This window comes from Hydra vulgaris, chromosome 12 (genome assembly GCF_038396675.1).
Source record: "Hydra vulgaris chromosome 12, alternate assembly HydraT2T_AEP".
NCBI lineage: Eukaryota > Metazoa > Cnidaria > Hydrozoa > Anthoathecata > Hydridae > Hydra > Hydra vulgaris.
Genome location: NC_088931.1, coordinates 25,116,639 through 25,143,043, shown reverse-complemented (window position 1 = coordinate 25,143,043; position 26,405 = coordinate 25,116,639). Strand labels below are relative to the sequence as shown.

The window sequence follows — 26,405 nt, the reverse complement described above, 5'->3', positions numbered from 1 at the left end:
ATTTTTGTTTTGTATATTTCTCTTAAAAATATGTCTAGCTTTAAAAAATGTGATTTTTTAGTTTTTTGATTTCGCATCTTTTTTTATTTTTGAATGTAAGTAAACAACTAAAGGACAATACTACTAGTGCTACTATTATTATATAACTAATAAATATGATTGTCTTCTACAATGATGCTATTGATATATTAAATTGCTACTTAATATAATATATATTTTTTTGTCTATTTTGTGTATATATTTGATAACCGTATTTGATTTTTAAATTCATAATTTTACCAGTAAAATATTGTAATTTCTTATACTGTATTTTAATTTAGTAAATCCCCAAAAACTATCAATAACACTTGTAAGGAAAGTTAAATTAATAAGCCGCTTTAAAACTATTAGGTTATCAAAGTCACCCCAAACGAAGGGGTGAGATTGATAACAATTTGAAGATAAAAAAAATAGTATAACAAAATTTTTTTTTTATAATGGAATCCCATTAAGGAGACGTATAATGTTATGTCAAAAAAAAAATTTCAATGTTACACTGAGGAGTTATTTAGCGAAAATGCCCACAAAGTTTTGTGCTGGTTTGCCCTTGCTTTGGATACTTCCATTAAAAAAATCTCCTGCTTTTTTTCACCATTATTTTTATTCATTAAGCTTTGATTAAGCTTTTGCTATATGAATAGTATTAGAAAACTTTGTCAATAAATATATTATTTGCTATTCATTCCACTAATTGTAAAAATTCAGTTTAAAGTTCAAGAATCTGATTTTAGTTCCATTTTTTTAATGATTGCAAAACATTCCCTTTGTACATTATTAGCGATTTGTATAATTCTTTCTAGATGTTATTAATATTATTTTAATGTTAATAAAAATTTGATGTTCCTCATTTTAATCATATTTTTATGACATATCACTTATTAATTATTTTTATCTAAGTGATATATCATTCAAATATCAATTATTTTTATTTGCTTTTTTACTGTTATTTTATTACTTTTATTTGTTATTTGTTATTATTACTATTTTTCACTTATTAATATTTTAGCATCACTTTTAATATTTTGTTATACATAACGAAAATTGTTAAATGAATAGTATTATTTGTTAAACAAATAGTTCTATTTATTAAACAAAGATTATTTTCTATCAAGAGTATTATAGTAACATTGATGATTTTGTTTTTATCAACAGTATCATAGTTAAACACCGGCGAATAGTGTTTTCATCAAACGAATAGCGATTAGCTATTCCTTAAACTTCAATACTAAAGTTTAACAAATAGTGTTATTCATTAAACAAATAGTACTATTTGTTTAAAGAATAACACAAAGTTTAAGGAATAGCTAATCGCTATTTGTTTAATGAAAACACTATTCACTGGTGCTTAACTATTATACTGTTGAAAAAAAAATCATCTGTTACTATAATACTCTTGATAGAAAATAATCTGTGTTTATAAAATCTATGAAATTGATAAGTCCTAACTAAATGTTGGAATCTCTTTTTTCCTGTCATTTTCCTTGTTTTTTAGATCTTGTGTTAAATATACATATAATGATTAATGATAATTATAATGAGCATAATTATTAAATATATTTTTAATATTAAATTAATAAATATATTGTTATTATTAAATTATTAAATATATTCTTATTATTAAATTATTAAATATATTCTTATTATTAAATTATTAAATATATTGTTATTATTAAAATAATAGTTTTATCATTTATCAAACAAAAGCATAGAAAGTTGAAAAAATGATTTTATGTTATTTGAAATTAAATTACCTAATAAAATTGTTTTCCCTCCCATCATACAAAGTTATCAATACTTCTGTGTCATCACCTACTTTACAGACCACATTTTTTATGCATATATAAATGTTATAGATACTATGTGTAGATTGAACAGAATAACGATTTTGCATAGTTGTTTGAATATCCATAGGCTAAAAGAAAGCAATAACAAATTTAAAAAAATCATGATAAAACAAAAGTATTAAAAATACTTTTGAAATAGTTTATTATTTTTTATTTCGTTTAAAATATTTTTACTAGTAAAAAAAATGTGCAGTCAATATATTCTACTTAGATGGTTAGGTCATAATATTTTATGACCTAACAATCGAAGTATTCATATATTTTTCAAATTAGAATAATGAATTGAAGACAAAAATATTTGAAAAACTGTAACAAAGTTTTTTGGACATGCGAAACTTCTGTTTAAGCTGATAAAAAAATTGTAAACAAAACAGATGAAACAAAACAGATGGTGCATTAAAAAACCTCAAAACCAACAAAGAAAAAAAGCTACCAAAAATTCATTATGCTAATGGAAAAACTAAGGTTGAGAATATACATGGAAAGAACTTTTTTCAGCATTTCAGCATAGGGTTGTATATCAAATTGAACTTCTAGATAATTCTGGATTGAATTCTGGAAATGATGAGGCTGAAGAGGCTGAGAATAGAAACTCTTTATATAATTTTATCAAAATTATTATAAAATTATATCAAGTTATAAGTTGCTAAATAAAGTAATATAAAATTTGACCCAAACAAGATTTTTTGGTTTTAAAATAGTTTACATTCAGATTATAGTGGTTGTACAGGTATGGTGGTTGTACAGGTATGGTGGTTGTACAGGTATGGTGGTTGTACAGGTATGGTGGTTGTACAGGTATGGTGGTTGTACAGGTATGGTAGGTTAACATTTTGTGGCATATTAGAGCAAATTTTTTAGTTAGTCTAACTAAAATTATATATCTAACTTAGTTATTAATTTTCAAATTTTTGATTCCAAATGTTTTGAAGCCAAATGTTCTTCCACAATTCTACTAGTTCATGAATATATCCTATATATATATACTGTGTAGGTATATATACCACATGAATATGTCCAATATATACCTTATTGGTAGTGAATTCATTTAAAAAAAAGACATCAAATTGAATAATGGCCTAACAACAATTAAACTTTAAAATACAACATATTGTTGTATTTAAATACACAAAAATGTAATGTTGCACTTAAATAACATGTTTGTTTGTTTTAAATTATTTTTAAAAACTTTTTTAAGATTAAAAGATTTTTATTCAATTTACCTTGATTTTTTTTTTCACAAATGATTTTTTTTTCTTATAAACCGTTAATTTTTCATAAAATTAATGGTTTAAACTATTTAACTAAATAATGGCAATGTACATAGAGGTGAATATATGAAGAATAATATGCATATTTTTTGTTTAACTTTACATAATTTACTTTAATTTTACATAGAGATTTTAAAAAAGTCAACAAAATACATATCTTACTGTTTCTGTTCTTTGAGAAGATTCTAAATTCTTAAAGAAATAAGTAAAATTAAAAACATTTTTAAAAAAAGTGATAATTAAATTTAAAATGTGATAAATTACGAACTATTTAATAACTATAAAAAACACACTCTTTTATATATATCAATAACACCAGTAGATGCCACATCTAAAACTGTTCCAGAACTGTCTCTTATAACTAAATCCAAACCCAAAAATCTAAAGAAAAAAGTAATCTAGTTTTTACTTATCTAAACAAAATAACACACACATCACACACAACACACGCACATTACACAAATATATAGGACGATTTTTTTTTTAATTTATTAAAATTATTTTATTTATCAATTTTTAATATATTTTATGAATACAAAATTTCATCCTCAGTTGTCAAAATGTATGAATAAAAATGGTAAAACAAAAGTTAAAATATATAAAAAAATATATATATATAAAAACATTTTTATTCTACATAAAAATTTAACAGATCTTTAAATAAAAAGTAAAAAAGGAAATGATAAATTGGTGATATTATAAAGAACTAGATTAATTATAACTTTTACATGGTCTATTTGATTATTAGTACTGAGTTTTTCCACTCTATACATACACTTCCTTAGTTTTAATACAAATTTGCTAGAGGCAGAACTCGAACTTGAAAAAACACAATAAAATTTATCAAACTATTTTCATAAAAATGAAGATGTGCAAAATTGTTCTATTGATGATTTCAGTTTTTGTTTCCTTAAATCAGATGCTTTTCCAATATAAGGAGCAACTCCAAAAATCTATTCTTATAAGTTTAATAATAAGAAATTTGATGGCATTCCAACTGCAGTGAATTATTGAGTGTTGTTAAGATAAGAACTAAGGATTTTCTGAATCAAATAAGACATGCCTAAAAACTTTAAAAAGTTCATTACATTATAAACAAGAACAAGAGCTTTATAAATTCTTTTAATTAAACATTTAATAAAACTTATTTTATATGATAATGAAGTAAAACTGATTGTGTAAAGTCCTGAAGTTTTTTTTTGAAAAACAGTGATTTTTGGGACTTCTGTTTAACTTAAATTTAGGTGAAAAAAAAAAGAAAATTTTGATTTATCTTGTTTTTCCATTGTAAAAGAAATGGAACTATGTTTGTTATTGATAAAATCTAAAAATAAATTAGCTTAATTTATTAGGCATAATACATATCGTTTGAAAAAAACAGGTTTTTCAAATTTTTCCCATGAAAAAATTAGCAAGAATAGGTGCTATGGAAATATTCATAAAAACTAGTGTTGTTATCGACTTCAAACAAATCAACAAAAAGTTGACTAGCCAAAAGTCAAAATTAGTTGACTTTGAAAAATCAAATAGTCAATTTAATCAACTTTGGGTTTCCTTTTAATCAACCTGATTGATTTGGTCGGTTCCTAACATCCTTATCTCTATTTTTTCACTTTATTTAACTCTATCAATATTTAATTTTTTTATGACCAATTGTTAAAGATAAAAGTAGATTATTTTATAACTATAATTTATTTATAAAGATTGAGCCATGTGTAAGAATATTATTCATAGCAGGTTTTTTAATTCAACTAAAATACCACATTGACTCTTAGCTTACTGTATGTAGCACTACTTTGTGTTTTGTTTTCCTCATTATAGTAACTCGTTGATTCTGTTTAAAACAAAATGTTAAGTGATCAGTTCAAGACACGAAAAAGATGAGAATTTTTATATATCTGCAACACCAAAAAAAATTTGACCAGATCTACCCGTTGCACCTTGCTACACCACAAAAACTAAGCCTTGCAAATTTTTTGCTTTAATTGTTGTAGAAATAATATAGAGATTTAAAAGTTTTGAAAATTTTTCTTTAAATTCAATTGAAATTCTATAAGTATTCTAATATTTAATTAAATTCAATATTATGTAATCATTGGTAAATAATGATTCCTGAAGGACATTTTTAATGATTGGTTTAACTCTCTTTATACATTATTAAGAATTGAAATAATTACCCGAGACTATTGATAATAATGATTGGTACACATAAACCCCTTCTGACATTATTTCTGCATGAAGAAATTCTTGTGGAATGCACTTATAGCCGTGCGGCTAAATGTAAGAGAAACATGACGAAGAACAATCAAGAGTTATTTTATACTACTTCTTTGACTTATTTTTAATATAAATTTATGCTAGAAACAAAATGTCAAATAAAAAATTTCATAAAAAGTAAAGTCTGGAACTATTTTGTAAAAAATAATGGCTCTACAATAATAACATGTAAATATAAAGATTTTATAACAAACAAAATTTGCAACAGAGCATTAATTGTATTAATACTATAAACCATTGTATTAATATTAATACAATGGTTACTATCTAAAACTTCTGAGTCTAAACTTTCATGTTTAAAAACTGGTCATCTATCAAAGCTGTATTTGCAAACTCTCACCTATACTGTTCAAGTTTGCAGAAATAGTGAGATTTAGAGGAATCTGTGTTAACTTGTTCTTCAAACACGTCAACCGCTGTCAATTGTTGATAATAAATATTTTATTAAAATGCTATCTGGATTTCATAACAAGTACAAATTGCCAAATAGACAAAAAATTTTGTATGAAATAGTGCAGCTTAAACTTGAATCATTTAAAGTAAAGTAAATGCATCTTTTAAACAAAGCTGAATTTTGCCATCTAACAACAGATGGATGGACATCATAAGCCTCGCATTCATACACTAGCGCCACTACATTTTGTTGATCAAAATTCTGTTTGAAATTGATTCGCATTGCATTAAAGCATAGCCCAAAAGCTCATACTAGCTTATATTTAAAGGAGTATAATCTAAATGAATTGAAAATAAATGACAAAACACTTTTAACTAGTAGTGACACTTCCGCAAATATCCAACATTGTCTAGAACATTGTCTTGAAGTACAGAACATTGTCTAACTAATAAATTCTATATACCATGTTTTTGTCATATATTAAATTTAATTGTTAAAGATGTTCTTGTAAAAGAGAATGAGCTATCAACTGAAGAAAACTATTGTGTCTACATTAACTTCTACATAAACTTTTTTATCAAGAAAATTTAGAAAACTAGTTGGCTTATTTAAACATAGTAATAAGCTTTCTGATCAGCTAGTTAGTTGTGTTGAGTTAAATAATATTAAAATTGACAATCCGGAAGATAAATGTTCAATTAAAATATTAAAACAAGACATGCCTACTTGGTGGAATTCTACCTTTTTAATGACATAGTCAGTTTTTAAACTTATCGAATCAAAGATGTTATAATCAAGCAAGAGAACAAAGATAATAAAAATTTGTGATTAAAACGCTGGGAACTAGAAATCATTGGTGAGCTAATTGATTTATTAGAGCCAATACATAATTTTACAAAAATTTTGACTCTTTTGTATAACTGTTTCATCAACAACTTAAGAAGAACTATTTTCAGGTGCTGCAGAAATCATTACAAAATGGTAAAATAGACTTAAACCAGGTTTAGCTGAACAATGTGTTTTTCTAAAACAAGACATAAAATGCTTATCGTGTTTTTTTTTTTCTTTGCTATACTATTTTAATTTCTTTTTTGTTTATTCAATTTAAATTAATTTAAATACACCTTGTTATAACAGCAATATGTATTATATAAGGATTACATACCACCTAGTTTTTTGTTTTTTCCTAAACTTCTATTTATTTCATCTATTTATTTCATAGAGTCTAAAAAATAAATTGTCAAGCAACATTAAATGATTATAACTAATAAAAGTTATTTAAATATTTCGACTAAATCGACTTTTAGTCGATTTAGTCGAAATATTTAGATAACTGACTAATATATTTTTGAAATCAACTTAGTTGATTTCAAAAATATATTAGTCAATTTTGGTCAACTTTGAAAAATACATTAACTGATTTAGTTGACAGTCAAATTATTTCAAAGTCGTAACAAGACTAATAACAACATCAATATGGTCACAAATTTTTATTAATTTTAGGATAGCCTTTATTAACTAGTATGCCAACTTGTTTCTCCGCGCAGCGGTCTTGTTGGTCAAGGTTCATGTTTCGGAATTATAGAGTTGAGAGAGGGTTATAACCACTATTAAGTAGCCTCCTCATCTGTAGTGGCCTTATCGGCCTTGAGGAGGTGAATAACAAAAAAAAAAAAAAAAAATAGTGAATGAGGTGAGTCACTACAGATTGTAGTGACATTATATTAGAATATTGACTAGGATAACGTAGAGATTAGATGATGAAATATGTTGCCAGATTATCCCCCTGATGACTGGTATCAATGCAGGTCTCAGGCTTTCAGAAGCATCATTGGCAGTTGCAATACATTACAGAGGATAGGAGATCACCATATACCTACTACTTGAATAGAATTGGTTATAACAGTCTAACATTTTTCACCTCTAGTTCCTAAAACTAACATTTTTCACTTCTAGCTTCATTATATTTGTTACATCTTTATGATACTGTATTTAGTTTTATGATTTAGTACACTAGTGTAGATAATTTATTTAAGGCTTGCATTGTGTATGAGTTATTTTTTTTTTATTAGCATCTTTAATACACTTTTTTTTTTTCTTTTGGTACGCTAGTGATCATTACACCAGCTAACAAAGTGATCATTACAAAGCTTGTTCAAAAAAACCATTCTACAACCATTCTAAAAATAGTGGCATCCTTTTTAAATTGTAAGTCAAGTAATTTTTAAATTTGGTAGGATCATTAATGATTGTACTTGCTGTCATAGTTGTCATACACTTTTTTATCAAATATTACAACACCACTTCTTTTATCTACTTTTAAAATAATATCTGGATTGTTACATAGTTTTCTCAGGGCACCATACTTTTTTAAAATTTCTTTAGATAGGCAATATTTCAATGTTGTACAGATATGGTCTCTGATTACACAAGACAAACCAATCTGAGTCGCCTGAAGGGGTGTCTCATTCGCATCGATTTACATTTATTAAGTTAATAAATTAAACTACTAATTTTCTAAAAAAATAAATTATATTACTATGCAAATTAGTAAATTAAAAATTACATTTTCATGGTGTTATTAAAGCAAAAAACATTAGTGCAGAAACTAATAAAAAATTAAAAGTAGTTGATAAATTTAATAATTCTTCTTTTCACTATCAGATTCCATATTCACATCACTAGATAACTCCTCATAAGTTTCTTTTTGAGCCTCAGATTCTATATTGAAATCACTAACTGCTTGCTCCCCAGATGCAGAAATATCACTGAAAAAACTTTGATTTTTAGGGGTATTTTTGATGGATGGTGAGGTCTAAAGTCCTCAGGCAAGGGTAGCATTTTTTTGGTTACATCTTCTAAAATACTTTCAGAACCACAATAGTTATTAAGATCGATTTTCTCCATTATTTTGTAATTAAATTAATGGTTTTGACTTGTGTCAAAAGCTTGAACAAGCTTTTGACAAAAGTCAAAACCATAAATTTAATTACAAATTAATCGTTTTTCAAAAATGAATGTTTTTGAATGTTTTTAAAAACATTCTGAATGTTTTTAACAATATAAACATTATTTTTATTTTTTTTAATAAAATGTTTTTATTTTTAATTTTTTTAATAAAATGTTTTTATTTTTATTTTTTTTATTGTAAATCATGTGCGGAGTGTTGCTACATCTACTATCTTTTAGCCTGACCCGCAAGGGAGTGCTGCAACATTGACTGAGGGTTTGGTTGGGGCAGGCAGTCTATCAATTAAGAAAAAAAAAAATTTCGGTCTTTCATTTTAATTTTTACTTTTTGTCAACAAATTATGGAAAAAACTTTCGGACAACATATAAGAGTTCTATATATATACATATATATATATATATATATATATATATATATATATATATATATATATATATATATATATATATATATATATACATATACATCCAAAAAATATTAATTAAATTTATCAAAACAACTTTGAGTGAAGATGTTTGTAAATGTGCAATATATATATATATATATATATATATATATATATATATATTATATAAGTAAAATATATATATATAATATATATTATATATATATATATATACATATATATATATACATATATATATGTATATATATATATATATATATATATATATAGAGAGAGAGAGAGAGAGAGAGAGAGAGAGGAAAATCCCTGTAACAATGAACAAGTAAACCATTTAAAAATGTCACTTTTAATCTAGTTCCTTAGATTATATTTTATAGGAAACTGTAAAACTAGAAACAAGCGTAAAAAATTTAACCTGGAACCATACCTAGCCAACCCAACTATTATTCAAATAACCTGATGGAATCAACATCTGTACATAGGATTTATCGTCTGGTTCTAAAAGCTAGCTCAGACATGTTCCAGAAACAAACATATTTTTCCGTTGAAACAGAAACTATGTATGTAACCACAGTTCTGTTGCTTATGTATACATAAAAAATAAATAAATAGGAAATAAAAGTAGTATCGTATATAGAAAATATAAAGGATGAGATCAAACAAAGAAATTTAATTAAGACAGTTCTAAAAAAGATGTTTTAGAAGATCTCCAGCCAGAGATTTTCTTTCAAATTTTTAACAATGCCACAGTTTTTAACCCTCCACCTTTGTTGTTGTATTGTAATTAAAGTAAGAGAGTAATTATTTTGAGTAATTATTGAATTATTAAAAAAAAAAAATTTATAAACATAACTTTAAATATTAAAAAAAGGAAACAAATTTGATATTTTTTTCACAAATTTATTTATTTACAAACAAAATTTAACAATAAAAAATCAATAAAAATATACATATTAAACTAAAAGCATTCAACTACATCTTCTATTTGTAGATGTAGTTAAGTAGACACTACTCAACTTTCTCCCCTCTCATGAATTTTCTCCCGAGTTATGAATTTATAGGTTTAAAAATCTCAGTAGGCTCATAATAAATTATGCGGGATAAAACTCTATTGTTATGATTTTCTCAATTCGGTATTCTTTAGTTCAATTTTTACCTCAAGTGTGTATAATCTCCTTAGAAGTGTGTAGTTTCTTCTTAACTGCTGACTTATTATTACTAAAGTTTCAAACCATCAAAATTTACTAGTTTTAAACCATTTTTAACTACTTAAAAATTTTAAAAAATAACTAATATTTTTGGGGAGGGGGGAGGGGGACAGTGTCTTACTGGTTTCATATAACATCATCAATTTGTTGATTGGTTCCTTTTATACTTTATTGACATCTTCTAAATTTTTTACCAAAATATATATTTTTACTGAAATACCAAAATATATATTTTTACTGAAATACCAAAATATATATTTTTACTGAAGTAACAAATATTATGGTATACATTAAGTACAACTAAAATATATATTAAATATAGTTACAATGCATCATATAATAAACACAACTAATATGTGTTATACAAAATAAAGTAAAACCTGTTTCCATAATCAATAATTCTTGCAACCTCCAGCTTTACTTTTTTTAATTGATCCTAAATTGTTCAAAAACTAAGTCATTTTTTTTTTAAATAAATGTTAAAAACAGGACTAAATAAAAATAGATATATATTTACTGCTGTTAAAGCTCCTGAGACAACCTGCCTTCTCCAACTAATAAGATCAAACAAGTGTTTGCGCAAACTATCTATCTTTTCAGAATTTTTCTAAAACATAAAACAATAAAATTTCACTCTGAAAATACTAACCCATGTTATTTCGTAAACAACCATGTCCTGCTTAACTTTTTTGAGGGAAAATATATGCATATTTTATTGACTCTCCATTTCACTCTTTTTGTAAGAAGAAAAAAATTTTTTTAAGAAGTCTTTTATAAACATAAACATAAATTAACAGTAAAAGACCTAAGTATATAACATTATGCATTTTTGAACAGATTATATAATATTTTAAAAACAATACTTAATTTTTTTTTAGTGATCTCATAATCCATAGTTGCAAATAGAAGTCATTTAAAAAATCACTAGAAACCACTAAACTTTTGTGGTATATAGAGATTTTTTTATGCAAAAGTTGATTTAGATGTTTATAGTAAAGTCTTATGTAAAAACTATATTTTGGAGAAATTAAGCCATACGAGCTTATAAGTCATATAATAGCCATAACATATAAGCAAGATTTTATTGTTACAAATTTTATTCAATCTAACCTAGCAGGTGGTTTGTTGTTTTGGGGTATAGCAGAAGAATTAGCAAAAAATGGAAAAAAATAATAATATTATGGTAAAACAAGTTACAAAAAATCATTAAAAATTATGTACTACTTTTAAATTACATAACTTAAATTATTTTTATGAAAATTTGAGCTGTGCCATAAAGCAAAGCAATTTATGATGCAGAGCAGTAAAAAGCAGCATTGCACTGAGGTGCAACATTACACTGAAGTGCAACATCGCACTGAGGTGCACCATCGCACTGAGGTGCAACATCACACTGAGGTGTAACATCGCACTGAGGTGCAACATCGCACTGAGGTGTAACATCGCACTGAGGTGCAACATCGCACTGAGGTGCAACATCGCACTGAGGTGCAACATCGCACTGAGGTGCAACATCGCACTGAGGTGCAACATCACACAAAAATTAAACTTTATTTTTTGATTTAGAATTAATATAAAGAAAATAAGGGGACAATTAAAAGGTAATGAAAAAAAAACTTGATTAAATTTAAACTGTTTTTCTTAGGAAATCTGCTACCAACATCATTGTTGAAATTTTTGTATTAGCCACAATACTTTTGAAATTTTTTTTGTGCTAATAACAATGTTTTTGTACCAATAACAATGTTTTTGTACTAATAACAATGTTTTTGTACTAATAACAATGTTTTTGTACTAATAACAAAGTTTTTGTACTAATAACATTGTTTCTGTACTAATAACATTGTTTTTGTACTAATAACAATGTTTTTGTACTAACAACAATGTTGTTCTACTAATAACAATGTTTTTGTACTAATAACAATGTTTTTGTGATAATAACAATGTTTTTGTACTAATAACAATGTTTTTGTACTAATAACAATGTTTTTGTGCTAATAACAATGTTTTTGTACTAATAACAATGTTTTTGTACTAATAACAATGTTTTTGTACTAATAATAATGTTTTTGTGCTAATAACAATGTTTTTGTGCTAATAACAATGTTTTTGAAAGATTTTGTACTAGCAACTATACTTTTGAAATTTTTGTAGCAAAATCCCCAGCTTAAACTTTTTATTAATCAACTAAAAAAAAAATTGTTAAGTAAAAACTATACCTAAAAATAATGGTTGTTTGTTATATTTAACTATTTTCTTTAAAATTTTCAAATCTAATAATTTTATAAAAAAAAGTTATTAGATTTATATTGATTAACTTAAGTAAAGCATTTTTTTTAACCAAATTGTGTTGGGTTCCTGGTCTTGTAATCATGTAAAAAAGTTTTAATTATCATAGCAATAGTTGTAATAAAGAAAAATGCTTTGCTCTGGATGTGGTGGATGTTTAAAAAAATAATTTGTTAAAAATAAAAAATATATATATACACACACACATATATATATATATATATATATATATATATATATATATACATATATATATATATATATATATATATATATATATATATATATATATATATATATATATATATATATATATATATATATATATATATATATATATATATATATATATATATATATATATATATATATATATATATATATATATATATATATATATATATATATATATATATATGTATATATATATGTATATATATTTACTTATTTATTAATATATATATATATATTTATTTATTTAAATAAGTAAATATATATACATATATGTAAATATATTTACTTATTTACATGCAAAATCTTAAGTCATCGTTTAATAAAATTTAGAATTAAATTTATTTTGTATATTTCACATCCATTTTCATCATAATACTTAAATTTCATTTCATTTTTGTTTTCATTACATTAATTTTTATTTATATTATTACTTTTAATAGCAAGTCAAATTTCTGCAAACCTTTAATATTTTATAAATTAATTTATACATCAACTAGATTAAAGATTATACTGTAAAGTTTACAAACCTTGTAAACTTTACAGTATGATTCAAAATATGTTAAAAAAAAAAATTAAAAAAGATACTGTATAATCTTTGGAAATGTTTTAATTAAAAATACTTTGTAAAATTAAAAGGAGGATACTTTGAAAAAGAAAAACTAAAAAAAAATGTACAATAAAGATAATCGAATAACTACAACAAAAGCATAACAAATATTGAGGTTTCTTCAAAAAATACATATAAAAATGCATTTAAATAGTTTACAAAAATTTCTTAAGATTATTCAAATGTATTAAGAAATCTACCACAAAAATCGTTTTCCATATGGTTCCCCACTCCTTTAAAACAGATGTTATCTCAAGTACAACTGAAATTTCTTTTGATGCCCTCATATCAACTTCATGTATCCTGCAAAATAATCATTCAACCCAAGATTTTAATTTGTTTAAAACTGTTTAAAATTGTAAAGTAAGCAAAATTATTTTAAGTTATAATTAAAACTAATTATAATTAACTAAAGTTATATAAATATAGTTAAAATGATTAATGAATACAAAAATGACTATTATTTATTATATTTTATTATGTATTATTATATTATTTTTTTTTTTAATTGAACATTCTTTGAAAATCTCTTGTTAAAATTATTTTGAAATTTTATTCAGTTACTATAAAAGCTCAGTTACAACACCTACAATTAATCATACCTCTCACAATTAATACTCCAGTCTTTTATATGTATATATGATACTGGAAATATCCCCTAAAAAAAACAAGTTTTTATCATATCTAAGTGTGTGTGTGTGTATATATATATACATATATATATATATATATATATATATATATATATATATATATATATATATATATATATATATATATATATATATATATATATATATATATATATATAGCACACGGAATTAGGGTCACCAATAACTGCTGACCTCATTTCTATGTTTTATGGTAAGCCCTTTGTTTCAAATTTTTTTTTGCTGACCCAATACCAACCTCAAACAGTTTGAGGTTGGCAATTTATTCCCGATCTCATTTTTCCTAATTCCAAGGGCTGTGTACGTGTGTATATATATATATATATATATATATATATATATATATATATATATATATATATATATATATATATATATATATATATATATATATATATATATATATATATATATAATACTGCTAGTTTAGGTGAACAGCCTGATGTCATACTGAAATAGCCTGCTGCCAGGGGCTTCAGTACATATTTTGACTGACAAATAGCCTGACTTGCAGCGGAGTGCTGCTACATCGTCTGAGGGTTTGGCATAAGGCAGCAATCTTTCATTATTCTTCATTTTTTCTTCTTTTTCTGAAAATTCATATTTAATTAATGTAACAAAAATATAGCAACAATTTGCTACATAAATATGCTATAGTAGATAATATACATAAATATATATATATATACATATATATATATATATATATATATATATATATATATATATATATATATATATTTATATATATATTTATATATATATATATATATATATATATATATATATATATATATATAAATATTGGGAAATAGTATAAAACAGATTTATATCTTTGAAATAAAAAACCCTTTTTTGATTGAGGTAAGAAAGGTCTTCTAATAAATAAAAAAATAAAAAAGGATAAAGAAAGTTCTTAAATTAATTTTTTCACAAATTTTAAATAACCTTTGCTTCAATTTCTAAAAAATATTGTGCAGTAACTATCTCTTATCATTTTTTAAACATTGCGACTGTTTGCGTTTTCTTAATTCTACTAAAACAGCTTTCTATTATTCATATTAAAAATTCAACTCTGAATTTTTAATAATAAAACTTAAGCGAAAAATGAATAAAACATGCAAACAAAAAAAGTGCAAACTGCAAAGATGATTTGCAAATAAGAAAAACTTAGAAAAAAAGTTATTTTAAGGATGCCCATAAAATAATTCTAACAGTAAATAAAACTTATTAGTGCTTTGCTAATGAGTTCCATTAAATCTAAAGGATTTAAGGATTTTTTTAAACTCATGTCAAATTTATAAAAGTTTATTATAAAAAAATTATAAAAAGATTAATAACAAATTCTTTATTTTATTTTTTATTGTTGATTAAGAGTTTGAAAAAAAAAAGAATTTTTAATAGCTTTCATTGTTTCAAGAGCTGAAGAATGAACTGAAGATTGAATAAATTTAGACAAAGTTGACTCATTAACAATAAGTATGAATATTTGTCTTTATAAATAATTATGATTAAATGGAAAAGGTCATTTTCTCTTAAACTCAAGATTAGGTAATAATTAGGACTCTGAATTTTATAATTTCTTGAGAGATGGAACTCTTTTCGAAGTCTTACTATTTATTTGAGAAGGTTAAATTTTCCACAAATGATTTTTTTCTGCAAATATTTTGGGAGATTTTGAGATGCAAATTTAAATATTCTACACTTGAGATCATTAAAAAATATATCCAAGTCTCATTATTTTTTTAAACCAAAGTGAACCAAGCTTGTAACTCATAGCTTAAAACACCCATCAATTCGAAAGGCTTAATAAAGTAGACTTAAATCCAATTGAGAAGTTTTAATATTGAAAGATTCAAGTTAAGATTCAACTCTTAATATTGAAGGAAACAAGTTTGATTTAAAGTCCAAAATCAAAACATTTGTCCAAGTAAATAACATCAACCAGGGTATCAGAAGAAAGTAATTTTGAGATAATATTGAATATTACTGAGAGATTAATTGTGCAAGAGTTTTGATTTAGATTAATAAGAGATTAGTTTAAGAGATTAGTACAAATATTTGTTTTGAACAACCCGTGTTGAGCTTCCTCAAAGTGAAGAGCTTCCTGCTACTTAGAGGTTACCTTGTCAGAAACTTACCTAAATATAACAACTCTATGTTATAATGCAAAGTATTATAAAAGATTATAATAGTAATTAAAAAATAATTTTATTATATCAAGTTTTAAGTCATTTTATATCCAATTTAATGGATAAAAAGTTAGGTATCTTTTAGGACTAATGTTGAATTTTATTTGGGAGGAACCTAAGCCAGAGTAGACTAAAGATACGCAACTTTTGCACCAGCAGAGGTGAGGATACTTTTGAAATGAAATATTTTTATTATTCAAAAATCATGCACTTTTGCTTAGACTGTAACACTGTATAATAAATGCTAAGTTTATTATACAAGTAACAGTTTTAATGGATTAGATTTGATCCAATATTAAGGGAAAGCAATAACAATTAAAGATGTAGCAGCAAAAGATCTGCCAAATCAGAGAAATGCTAATGTTTTGTTAAGCATTTTTGTATAATTCTGTTTATTGGTATTAAATGGAAAAATTTTTTATTTGATATTATGTGAACCTTTATCTAGTATTTTATTTGCATCCTTTAAATTGTCAAGTGAAGTTGCTTTAACCTGATTTCCTGCTTCTATCTTGTTAACTTGATACATTGGGGAGTGTAAATTTACTCCGACTTTAGCTCTTTTAGACCTGAACCAGACTAAATGAAGTTGTGACACCTTAATATCTTTAAAACAAATGCCTAAAATGTGAACTCCAGCAGAACAACTATTAACCTCCTGGAAGCATTTTTGTAAGTGCAAAAAAATATATGGCGCTTAAATGTTTTAAATGTTAAATGTCCATAATACGATTTTTTTTACTTCTTTTTAATTAGAAATGTCCCTAAACTTATTCTAGACAATTAAAATTTTAACAAACAGATCTTTTTGAAAAAATGACATCTGGGCTCTTAAACAAAGCATTAGATTGAGACCATTGTTTAAATTCTGCCGATACCACAGAGACTTCCTTTACAGTAGATGTTATATCCTACAGAAAACCAAAGTATTAAAAGAAATTAAGTATATTAATTTCCAGATATTAATTTGAAGGATTTTGATTTTTTTACATTTTTGCTCATTTTTCTTTTTTAAAATTTTTTTTTTATACCACTATTTGAATAGCATTGCTATTTTTTTAGTATTTCTTCGCCTTGTGGTGATGCCGCCAAATTTTTCTGCCTAATAGTAACCGAACCGCATTACCCAATTTCTGTGCTCTCCTACTTACCCCAAACCATAAAAAAACATTCCGAATTGTCATTTTTGAAAGCTATAACTATGTGAAAATTAAAAAAATAATCTTAATGAACTTTATTTTTCAATGACATTTTATCACTTCTTAATAAATGCTTCACTTTAATTTTTATTCATTTTATGCTACTCATTATTAGTGATGTACCGCACATTTGTGATGATGCACATTTGTGATGATGCACATTTGTGATGTACAGCACATTTGTGATGATGCACATTTGTGATGATGCACATTTGTGATAATGCACATTTGTGATGACGCACATTTGTGATGATGCACATTTGTGATGATGCACATACCGCACATTTGTGATGATGCACATTTGTGATGATGCACATTTGTGATGATGCACATTTGTGATAATGCACATTTGTGATGATGCACATTTGTGATGATGCACATTTGTGATGTACAGCACATTTGTGATGATGCACATTTGTGATGATGCACATTTGTGATAATGCACATTTGTGATGACGCACATTTGTGATGATGCACATTTGTGATGATGCACATTTGTGATGATGCACATTTGTGATGATGCACATTTGTGATGATGCACATTTGTGATGTACAGCACATTTGTGATGATGCACATTTGTGATGATGCACATTTGTGATGACGCACATTTGTGATGATGCACATTTGTGATGATGCACATTTGTGATGATGCACATTTGTGATGATGCACATTTGTGACTGATGCCGATGCCGAGAGCACATTTGTAACTGATGCCGATACAGATGAATTAACTAATTATTAAATTATTTTTAAAATTTTGAAATTTTGAACACATATAGATAACAATACTTAAATAGGTTACTTTTAAGTGTAACAATAGAACAACACAAAATAAAATTATTCTAAAAACAACAAAATGTTTTTTTTAAATTACGTAGTTAAATTAAATCTACCCATGATCTAATAACTTTATTTTTTATTTTTTTCTATTTTTACAAAGAATTGTTTAAAAGTTTTTTTAAATTGACGTACTATTAAAGCATGAAATGAATAAAAATTACAATTTTAAAAAGATTACATTATTTTTTTAACCAATTTTTTTATGCAGCTTTTTGAAAGTAATGTTTATATAGCTTATAAATATTATATTTTTTTCTTTTCAACGATTTCATTTTATTTTTCAATAACTTATATTTTTGTTTAACCACCAAAGGGGAAACCCCTGCATTTAAAACTTGATTTAAGTTTTTTGAAAGAAACTTTTTGTATTGACGTCAAATATATGCGCATTAATCAAAATATAGTCAAAGAGCTGGAACTTTCCTTCGCGAGAAACAAAATGGCTTTAAAAATTAAGAAGTTTTTTTTAATATCACATTCAATAATTTGTTTGGGAAAGTTTAATTAACTTTTAACTTATTTTCTAATGTTTATCTATGATATGAACACAACTTGTCTCAGCACTTGGGGATCCCTTTAAAAGATATTAGTAAGGCTCAGTTAAAATAATATAAACTTTTTAGTTTTTTTAACTATGAAAAGAAAACTTTCAAAAAATAAATACAATTTTAGTGAAACACATTTTATTTCAATATTAAAAAGAAAATGGTATTAAGATAAACAGTTTACTTAGAATTTTAAACTCTTTATAAAAAAACAAATTAAAAAAATTTATAACATGAAATATATACATTTTCTCAAAATAAAATAAGAGACTTTAAAATCAAATACCAAGAAAATAATAACTTCAAGATTCTAAAAAAAGCACCAATAGAAGTTGTAACAATGTTTAGTATTTAAAATTGTGTATACGAATATTGTAATGCAAAAGCATTTCTCCTGTTTCCAGAGGAAACCTATTTTGTCGTGGAGAATAAATTTGTCATCCACAACTGAACAATAATTCAGTTTCAACAGAAGATTAAAGGCATGACAAAATAAAACAATATAAAAAATAAAACTATTCATAAAACAACATTATGGTAATAAAAGTATAAGTACATTCAGCTGTTAAATTAAATCTCATAAACATCATCTAAAGAATAAACAAGTTTGTTTGTAAACAAAGTCAAAATAAACAATTTCTCAAATAAATTCTAAGTAACGCATAAAGTTTAGTTTATTTATTATTTAATTATTATCATAATTATTATCATAATGCAGGATAAAAATACTAAAATGCCATCGGTTGGAAAATCGGTACATTAATAAAAAAAGGTTGATGCCGATTCCAATTGTGCAAAATATGGCTGATTAAGCCAATACCAATGCCAAATAATCGTTACATCACTAGTCATTATGCTAAGCAAATACTATAGCAGGTGATGCTTTTTAATCGCGGTAATGGAAACTTACCTTGAAGAAATCCTTATATATATATATATATATATATATATATATATATATATATATATATATATATATATATATATATATATATACATATATATATATATATATATATACATATATATATATATATATATATATATATATATATATATATATATATATATATATATATATATATATATATACATATTATATATTAGCCCCCGCCATTTCCACAAAATTTTTGAATATTGAAGGTCGTCATATGATTTCTGGTGCATTTTAATGATTACATAGAAAAAATCATATATTAATTTTTATTTAAAGTTTTATTTACTACTTTCTCCAATGCGTTGAAGTTTTTAGACTTTTCTTGAAATCTCCTTATCTTAAGCTAGTAATGCGCCAACTTAGTTTGCGCATTTATATAGTTGATTTTTGGAACGAAACAAAACATTCAGGAAAAAATCACATTTTATTGTTCCGTCAATATATTATAGTAATTTTATTTATAGATTGTTTGAAAATGCAGTAGTGGTGTAGTGGTAGAGCGCTTGCTTCATAAGTGAGGGGTTCTGAGTTCGATCCCCACCACATCCCTGGTAGTACCACGTTCAACTCATTTCTCCACACAGTAGCCTTAATTGTTAAGGTTCATGTTTCGGAGTTATAGAGTTGAGAGAGAGAGTTAAAACCACAATTAGGTAGCCTCCTTGTCTGTAGTGGCTTTCACAGCCTTGGGGAGGTGAATTAACATAAAAAAAAAATAACCTAACCATTTATTTTCTTTCAATTACTGCTTTTTTGTTATTAAAAATATCAAATCACAAATCTAGACTCAAAAACATAATTAATCACTTAATCACTTTAATATTATACAATATGGTTAGATAAAATGTTGTTTCAAAAGTTAATCAATTTTTTTTTGGTTCTAACTGAATGTTTTACTCATGCTCTGCTATTGACAGAAGAACTTCAAAGCTTCATTTACGCACACTTTTTAGTAGTCTTGAATAAGTTCAAGCGCTCTTTCGGCAGGATCATTTACTACATGTAGTTTATAAACCCTGTCCTTAAATCTTCTGTAAGTGCTGTATTTCCCCCATTCCTTACAACTAACTTGACACCATTCAAGATCGCTCTTTGTAAATCCAAGGTTCTCAAAAACCAACCAACTCAAGCCTCCTACAAATGATGACAGATTAGAAGTATTTGGATTTTTGTATTGCTCTTGAAAATTTGGCTTGCCAATATCCTGTTTAGAGTCAGAGTTAAACAGCTTTTTAGCAACACTTTCTATAACTTTGGGCATTAGTTCCTCATCAGCTATGGAGAAAATATCTGTTCTCTGGTCGTGGTACCAGTGATACCGTTTCATCACATCAATATATGCTTGGGCAATATTAGGTCTTTTAATTTTATAATTTTCCATATCTCTGATTGCTTGTAATTCCATATTTGGAGCTGCACATAAAAAAGGAGCTTTTAAAAACCAAAAAGTATAAAAAACACCAACAAACTCAGCAAAAACTATAAAACGTGACATATGGTTTGCAGAAAAAATATTTGAATCAAGCTGTAGACTAAGAAGGCAAAGTACAAGATTATAGATTGATTTTAAGATATCTTGCATGATGGAAGGCACCAGGTCTTTTAAAATGAAATCACATGACAAATCTGCCTAAGTATACAACTGTTAACTGGCAAAGGTACTTATAGTCACCTCTGGAAAATGCGTTTTCTTTTGAAGCTTCACTGCAAAACTGTAAGACTTTATCAGCCTAGATAAAATATTTATTCAATTATTAGAAATTATTTGTTTGTTGATAAAAAATATGCTTTATTAATGTTATACATTTTCTTTCCTAATAATAAGTCTTAACAGTTTAAAATCTCTAAAATATTTTTATCTCACCTTATTTTCAATAAACGTTCCACGGTTACTTTTCTAGTCAAACTTGTTCATATTCTCATAATTTATTCCTTTAACAAACATTTTATCCCAGTTATTGTGTAACATTTTAAATGTATTGTCTGTAGGTCCAGTTGTAACTTTGCCTGTCGCTTTTTCTATTTCTTTAGCTCAGAGTTCTACAATATGGTGTCAATATGCTAACCTAATTAGTAGTTTGCCTCTCTATTTCTCAATAAATGACACTGCTCCATTAATTCAACCAGTATTACTCGTATTTGTATAAAAGAATACATTATCAACTGCTTCGAAAAGATTCCATTCATTTAAAACCTTTTTTATTGCAGTAGCCTGGGTTATTCCACACCCATCAGAAATTCCAATTACTCCAATAAGCTGGGGCTTATTGAGAACTGGTGAGCTTACAATTACTGCCAACCTTTCCACATTTTTGTCATGACTAAGAACATCTGTAACTTTTTTTGTTTCCAGGTGAAGAGTCAGAGATAAGTGTTTAGTTTTGAGATAAAAGATTCTTTTATTTTAATTCCTTCATTCTTTAAGACCATTTTGTTATGCCTTCTTGAAGTTGTTTCTGATAGGAAAACTTATTCAAATCTCCATTGCCTGCATTTATGATACTTGCAATTATAGCTACCTGACCTGTTAAAAAAATATTTCATTTTTTTGCTACAATTGATGTCGATTTAATAATATCTTTAGGCAAAGAAACCGCTACAAAATCATCAGTTTTTTTCCTTTTTAAATTGTATTCTTTAAGATCTATATCTAATTCATCTAAGTCTACAAATTCAGTATCAGAATGTTTTTGAAGACTTGATTAAAGATGTTGTCAGACGATTGTTGACCTATCATTTTTGCTTAAAATTGATTTGTTTTTGCAATCTTTCTTTTTAAAAACTTTTCATAATTTTTGTCCTTACCATCCATTGACCACTTTCGCAGGCTTTTTTGGTCATCCAAAAACATACAATCTTCTTTTCTGGTTGAAAGTGATTTAATTTTATCTTTCATTATTATGTCATTAACATCTGAAGGAGAAATGTCGAAAAGATTATGCATTTCTTCCCGAAATTCTATGCGTGATTTTTTATACTTTATTTCTGTTATTTTTGTTATTAATGCAATTGAAGAAATACTTATAAAGATTATTTTTATTCATGTGAAGGAAGCCTTTTGTGCTAAATGTTTAATTGTGTGGCCATAATCCAGTTAATAACTAAAATATATGTAATAAACAAACTTTCTAATAAAAAAAATGTTTTATTTAACAAACCAATAATTTACTTTTCTTTTTTTAATAGTTTAATGATATACTTCAACAGTTACTTAATTGTTAATAAAAGACTTATACTTATATTGTATACCTCCATGATTTTATAAAATAATTTATAGTTTATCACACCAATAGACTTAACAAAATAGTACGCTAGATTTAGCCTTTTCTGATGATTATTAAACAGTAACTTTATAGCTAATTTTACTTAAAATGTAAAGTTTCTTGCATCAATACGTTAAAAAAAATAATAAGCGTCTTTTAAAACAAATTATTAATAGTTACTTTATAGTTTATTTACTTATAAGGTACATTTTTTTACATTGTTTCACAATTTCACATTGTTATACAGAGTAATAGGCTAGACAGTTTCACCTCTGCCTGGAAAAATTTAAGGAGTAATATTTGTATTTAAACTTTAGCCAAGGATTTGAATAGTTGTATAATCGCTCAAGTTGCAAATATTTATACAGCTGTTTTCTGTGGTCACATCTTCAGATATATGATCATTATTAAATGGATGATTTTCAATTTGCTCACATACCTTTTCAATATTTTTCTCCAAATTCAATGTTTCTCATCTGGAGTCAGAAGGTGAACAAATATTGGTTGTTGTTTTATGATGTTCTATAAAAATATTTAGCCAATTGAGCTGAAGAAACTGAGGTGGCACTGAATTCCTTTCAGAACCTGATGAAACATATTTTTTCAAATTAGCCATCTTCCATAACGACTTCAAATGCTTTTATATTTTTCTTCCACTTGATTACAAGATAAGTTTGAATGACAACCAACTTATTCCCATGCATTATTCTTTTTCCAATTGTCTTTAAAACCCTTATTAAACTTGTCATACAATAATGGAAATATTTGAACTTCATTCATAAAAGCTGCTTTAGATAGTTTTTCAAACACACATGGACAGATCCGTCACCATATTTTGTAAAAAATGGAGATATTATATTAACTTTACTGTTGTAAAACAGTTTTCATGCAGTTTCCAATAAAAAATAACTGCACGACTTGCATAAAAAACAACAAAAACTGTTGCAGAAATAGATTTTTTTTAATACTCAAAAGCGCAAATACAACATAAGATTTGTTGTACAACTGATATCAAGTTGTGCAACTTACAGTATGAAATGTTTCCATCATAAAACAAAAGCGTTGTACAACTATTGTACAACATTTCTACAATTATTGGAAGCCAAGCTTAAGTGTAACAAAATTGAATAAGTTATTGTAGCATTTGATTTCCTTCCAAAGTCTTTATGGGACTTGCAAAGTCACATAAAGACTTTTGCTTTAAATCTGTCTTTGCCTATTCTAGGGTGTTTACGAGCTCTAAAAATTTTAGGTTACTTATAATCTGCAAAAGAAAAAAATTCATGAGATTTTATGACTTGAAACCTATTGTTTTTTGGCCAGGAGTCCTGGAGTATTTACCACTATTAATCATAAGGACTCTCGATACAAAACTTGATTGTTGCTCGAAAGTAAAAACTATAATTTTTTTCCCAAGAGTAACCCATAAGCTTTTTTACATTTTTAGAGCTCCTGGATACCAAAAACTGGGAAGAAATTGACCTTTTTGTGACTTTAAAATGCAGAGTACTTTTTGGAATAATGGATCCTTGAGTAACAACTTTTTTCAATATATCTATATTTCAATAAGTTATACTTTTTAGTGCTTAAAAAAATTAAAAATTTCTTATATGAAATCAATAAAAAAAGAGTTTTATTTAATTAGTAATTATTAGTTTCTTATAACTATAAATCTAAAGGTTTTTATCACCTGCCTATAAAATATAATAGCAATTTTAAATGAAAGGACTTTAAAGTATATAACTATAATAATAATAGATAAAACAAACATCACTAACTTTGTAGTTTTGATTTAAAAACAAACAACCACGATACCATTCTATTAAGATAAGTGTAAATGTTATTATTACAAGTTAATTTAATCATACATTATATAACACTCTTACATATATAAAAAAAAAGGTTTCTTATTCAAACTAACCACAGTCATCTGTCACTTCTTCAATTAATACTGCCTCTCCTAAACCAATTTGTAGAAAGTATGCTCCATGAACATCAAATTTAGAGATGGCTAATAAAAACAAACACTATATCAATAATCCAACATAAAATTACAATAATTAAGCAGTTTTTAAATAACTTTATTACAATTTATAAATGATATAAAGTTATAAATCTTATATAAAACGTTTTGTACCAACACCGTATTTAACTGATCCAGTACTTCTCCAAATTACCATTTTTGAAATTGATCACCAAAGCATCATATAATTGTAAAATTAAAGAGTATGTTGACGTATAATATAGTGTACTCAATAAAGTTAAGGTAAATTTAACTTTTTGCAATTTAAATCCTAATAAAGGGCTTTTTAAAACTTTATTGGCAACCCGAAGATATTGCAAAAACACCTTTGACTTTTTGTTGTTGTTAATCTGCTATTTTTAAATAGATCGGATTATTTTTTTACGACGAAATTTGAGAAACAAGTCGCAATTTAAGTCGTAAATTAGCCTAAATTGTAAAAAAAAATCGTAAATTACCCTTAGAAAATCTAATACTAAAAAAATCGTAAATTAGCCTAAATTGAGAAAAATCGAATTTGATAAAAAATAGAAATTTATTTTGAACAAATATTTTGTTAAAGTGTTTATAAATTAGTAACATTACTGATTTTTAAACGAGAAATGTTTTAACTGAACCGATTTGTGTTACTAAAATCTTAGGCCTTAACTGTCTTGAGTCACAGTTTTTGTGATTGTTAAAGTAAAGCACGAAGTTCCCAGGCAATAGCGGGCTTAAACAAGTTTATGGTCAAATGTTATGTTATGGTCATACTAATAATATCAATACTGATATGGACTTTTTAATTGTAATTGTAATTAGTGTAAATTTCAAAACCCTCCCACACATACTTTCTCGTCTCCTTAATCCTTCTATCATCTAGGTAGTGAACTCTAAACCTATTTACCAGACAATCTAAATTACTTTACAACTAGTTTTACGTCTCTGAACTTTCTTTCGCGCAATTTTTTTATGAATAATCAATCAAATTATGATTTTATCTTACTTTCTCGATATTTAGGGAACTAAGACTCTTGTCAAATACCTTCAAGTCTTGTCCTTTTGAAGGTTTTCATTTTCTTGTTCAGCTGCTATTTTATTTGCAAACATTAATTTTACCTTTTCATCAGAAGAAACCCCCGCAGCTGGTATTGCCAACCGCATTTTACTTTTTCCAGTAAGAGTTATTGGGTAAATATTTAGAGTTTGTTGGG

At 25.6% G+C, this 26,405-nt stretch overlaps 1 protein-coding gene across 1 annotated transcript in view; it reads right to left on the bottom strand.

Annotated features, from left to right (window-relative positions):
• Positions 1–25,648, bottom strand: part of LOC100201320 (dedicator of cytokinesis protein 1) — a 127,493-nt gene extending 101,845 nt beyond the window's left edge. The window contains exons 1-10 of the mRNA XM_065812675.1: positions 25,327–25,648; positions 25,111–25,200; positions 24,968–25,008; positions 14,143–14,198; positions 13,741–13,843; positions 10,928–11,017; positions 10,791–10,846; positions 3,448–3,535; positions 3,317–3,346; positions 1,791–1,951 (exon numbers count right to left, since the gene is read on the bottom strand). Of these exons, the coding sequence (XP_065668747.1) occupies positions 1,791–1,951; positions 3,317–3,346; positions 3,448–3,535; positions 10,791–10,846; positions 10,928–11,017; positions 13,741–13,843; positions 14,143–14,198; positions 24,968–25,008; positions 25,111–25,200; positions 25,327–25,369 (758 nt within the window). The 5' untranslated portion in view covers positions 25,370–25,648. The remainder of the gene's footprint in view (positions 1–1,790; positions 1,952–3,316; positions 3,347–3,447; positions 3,536–10,790; positions 10,847–10,927; positions 11,018–13,740; positions 13,844–14,142; positions 14,199–24,967; positions 25,009–25,110; positions 25,201–25,326) is intronic.
• Between the last annotated feature and the right edge of the window lie 757 nt (positions 25,649–26,405).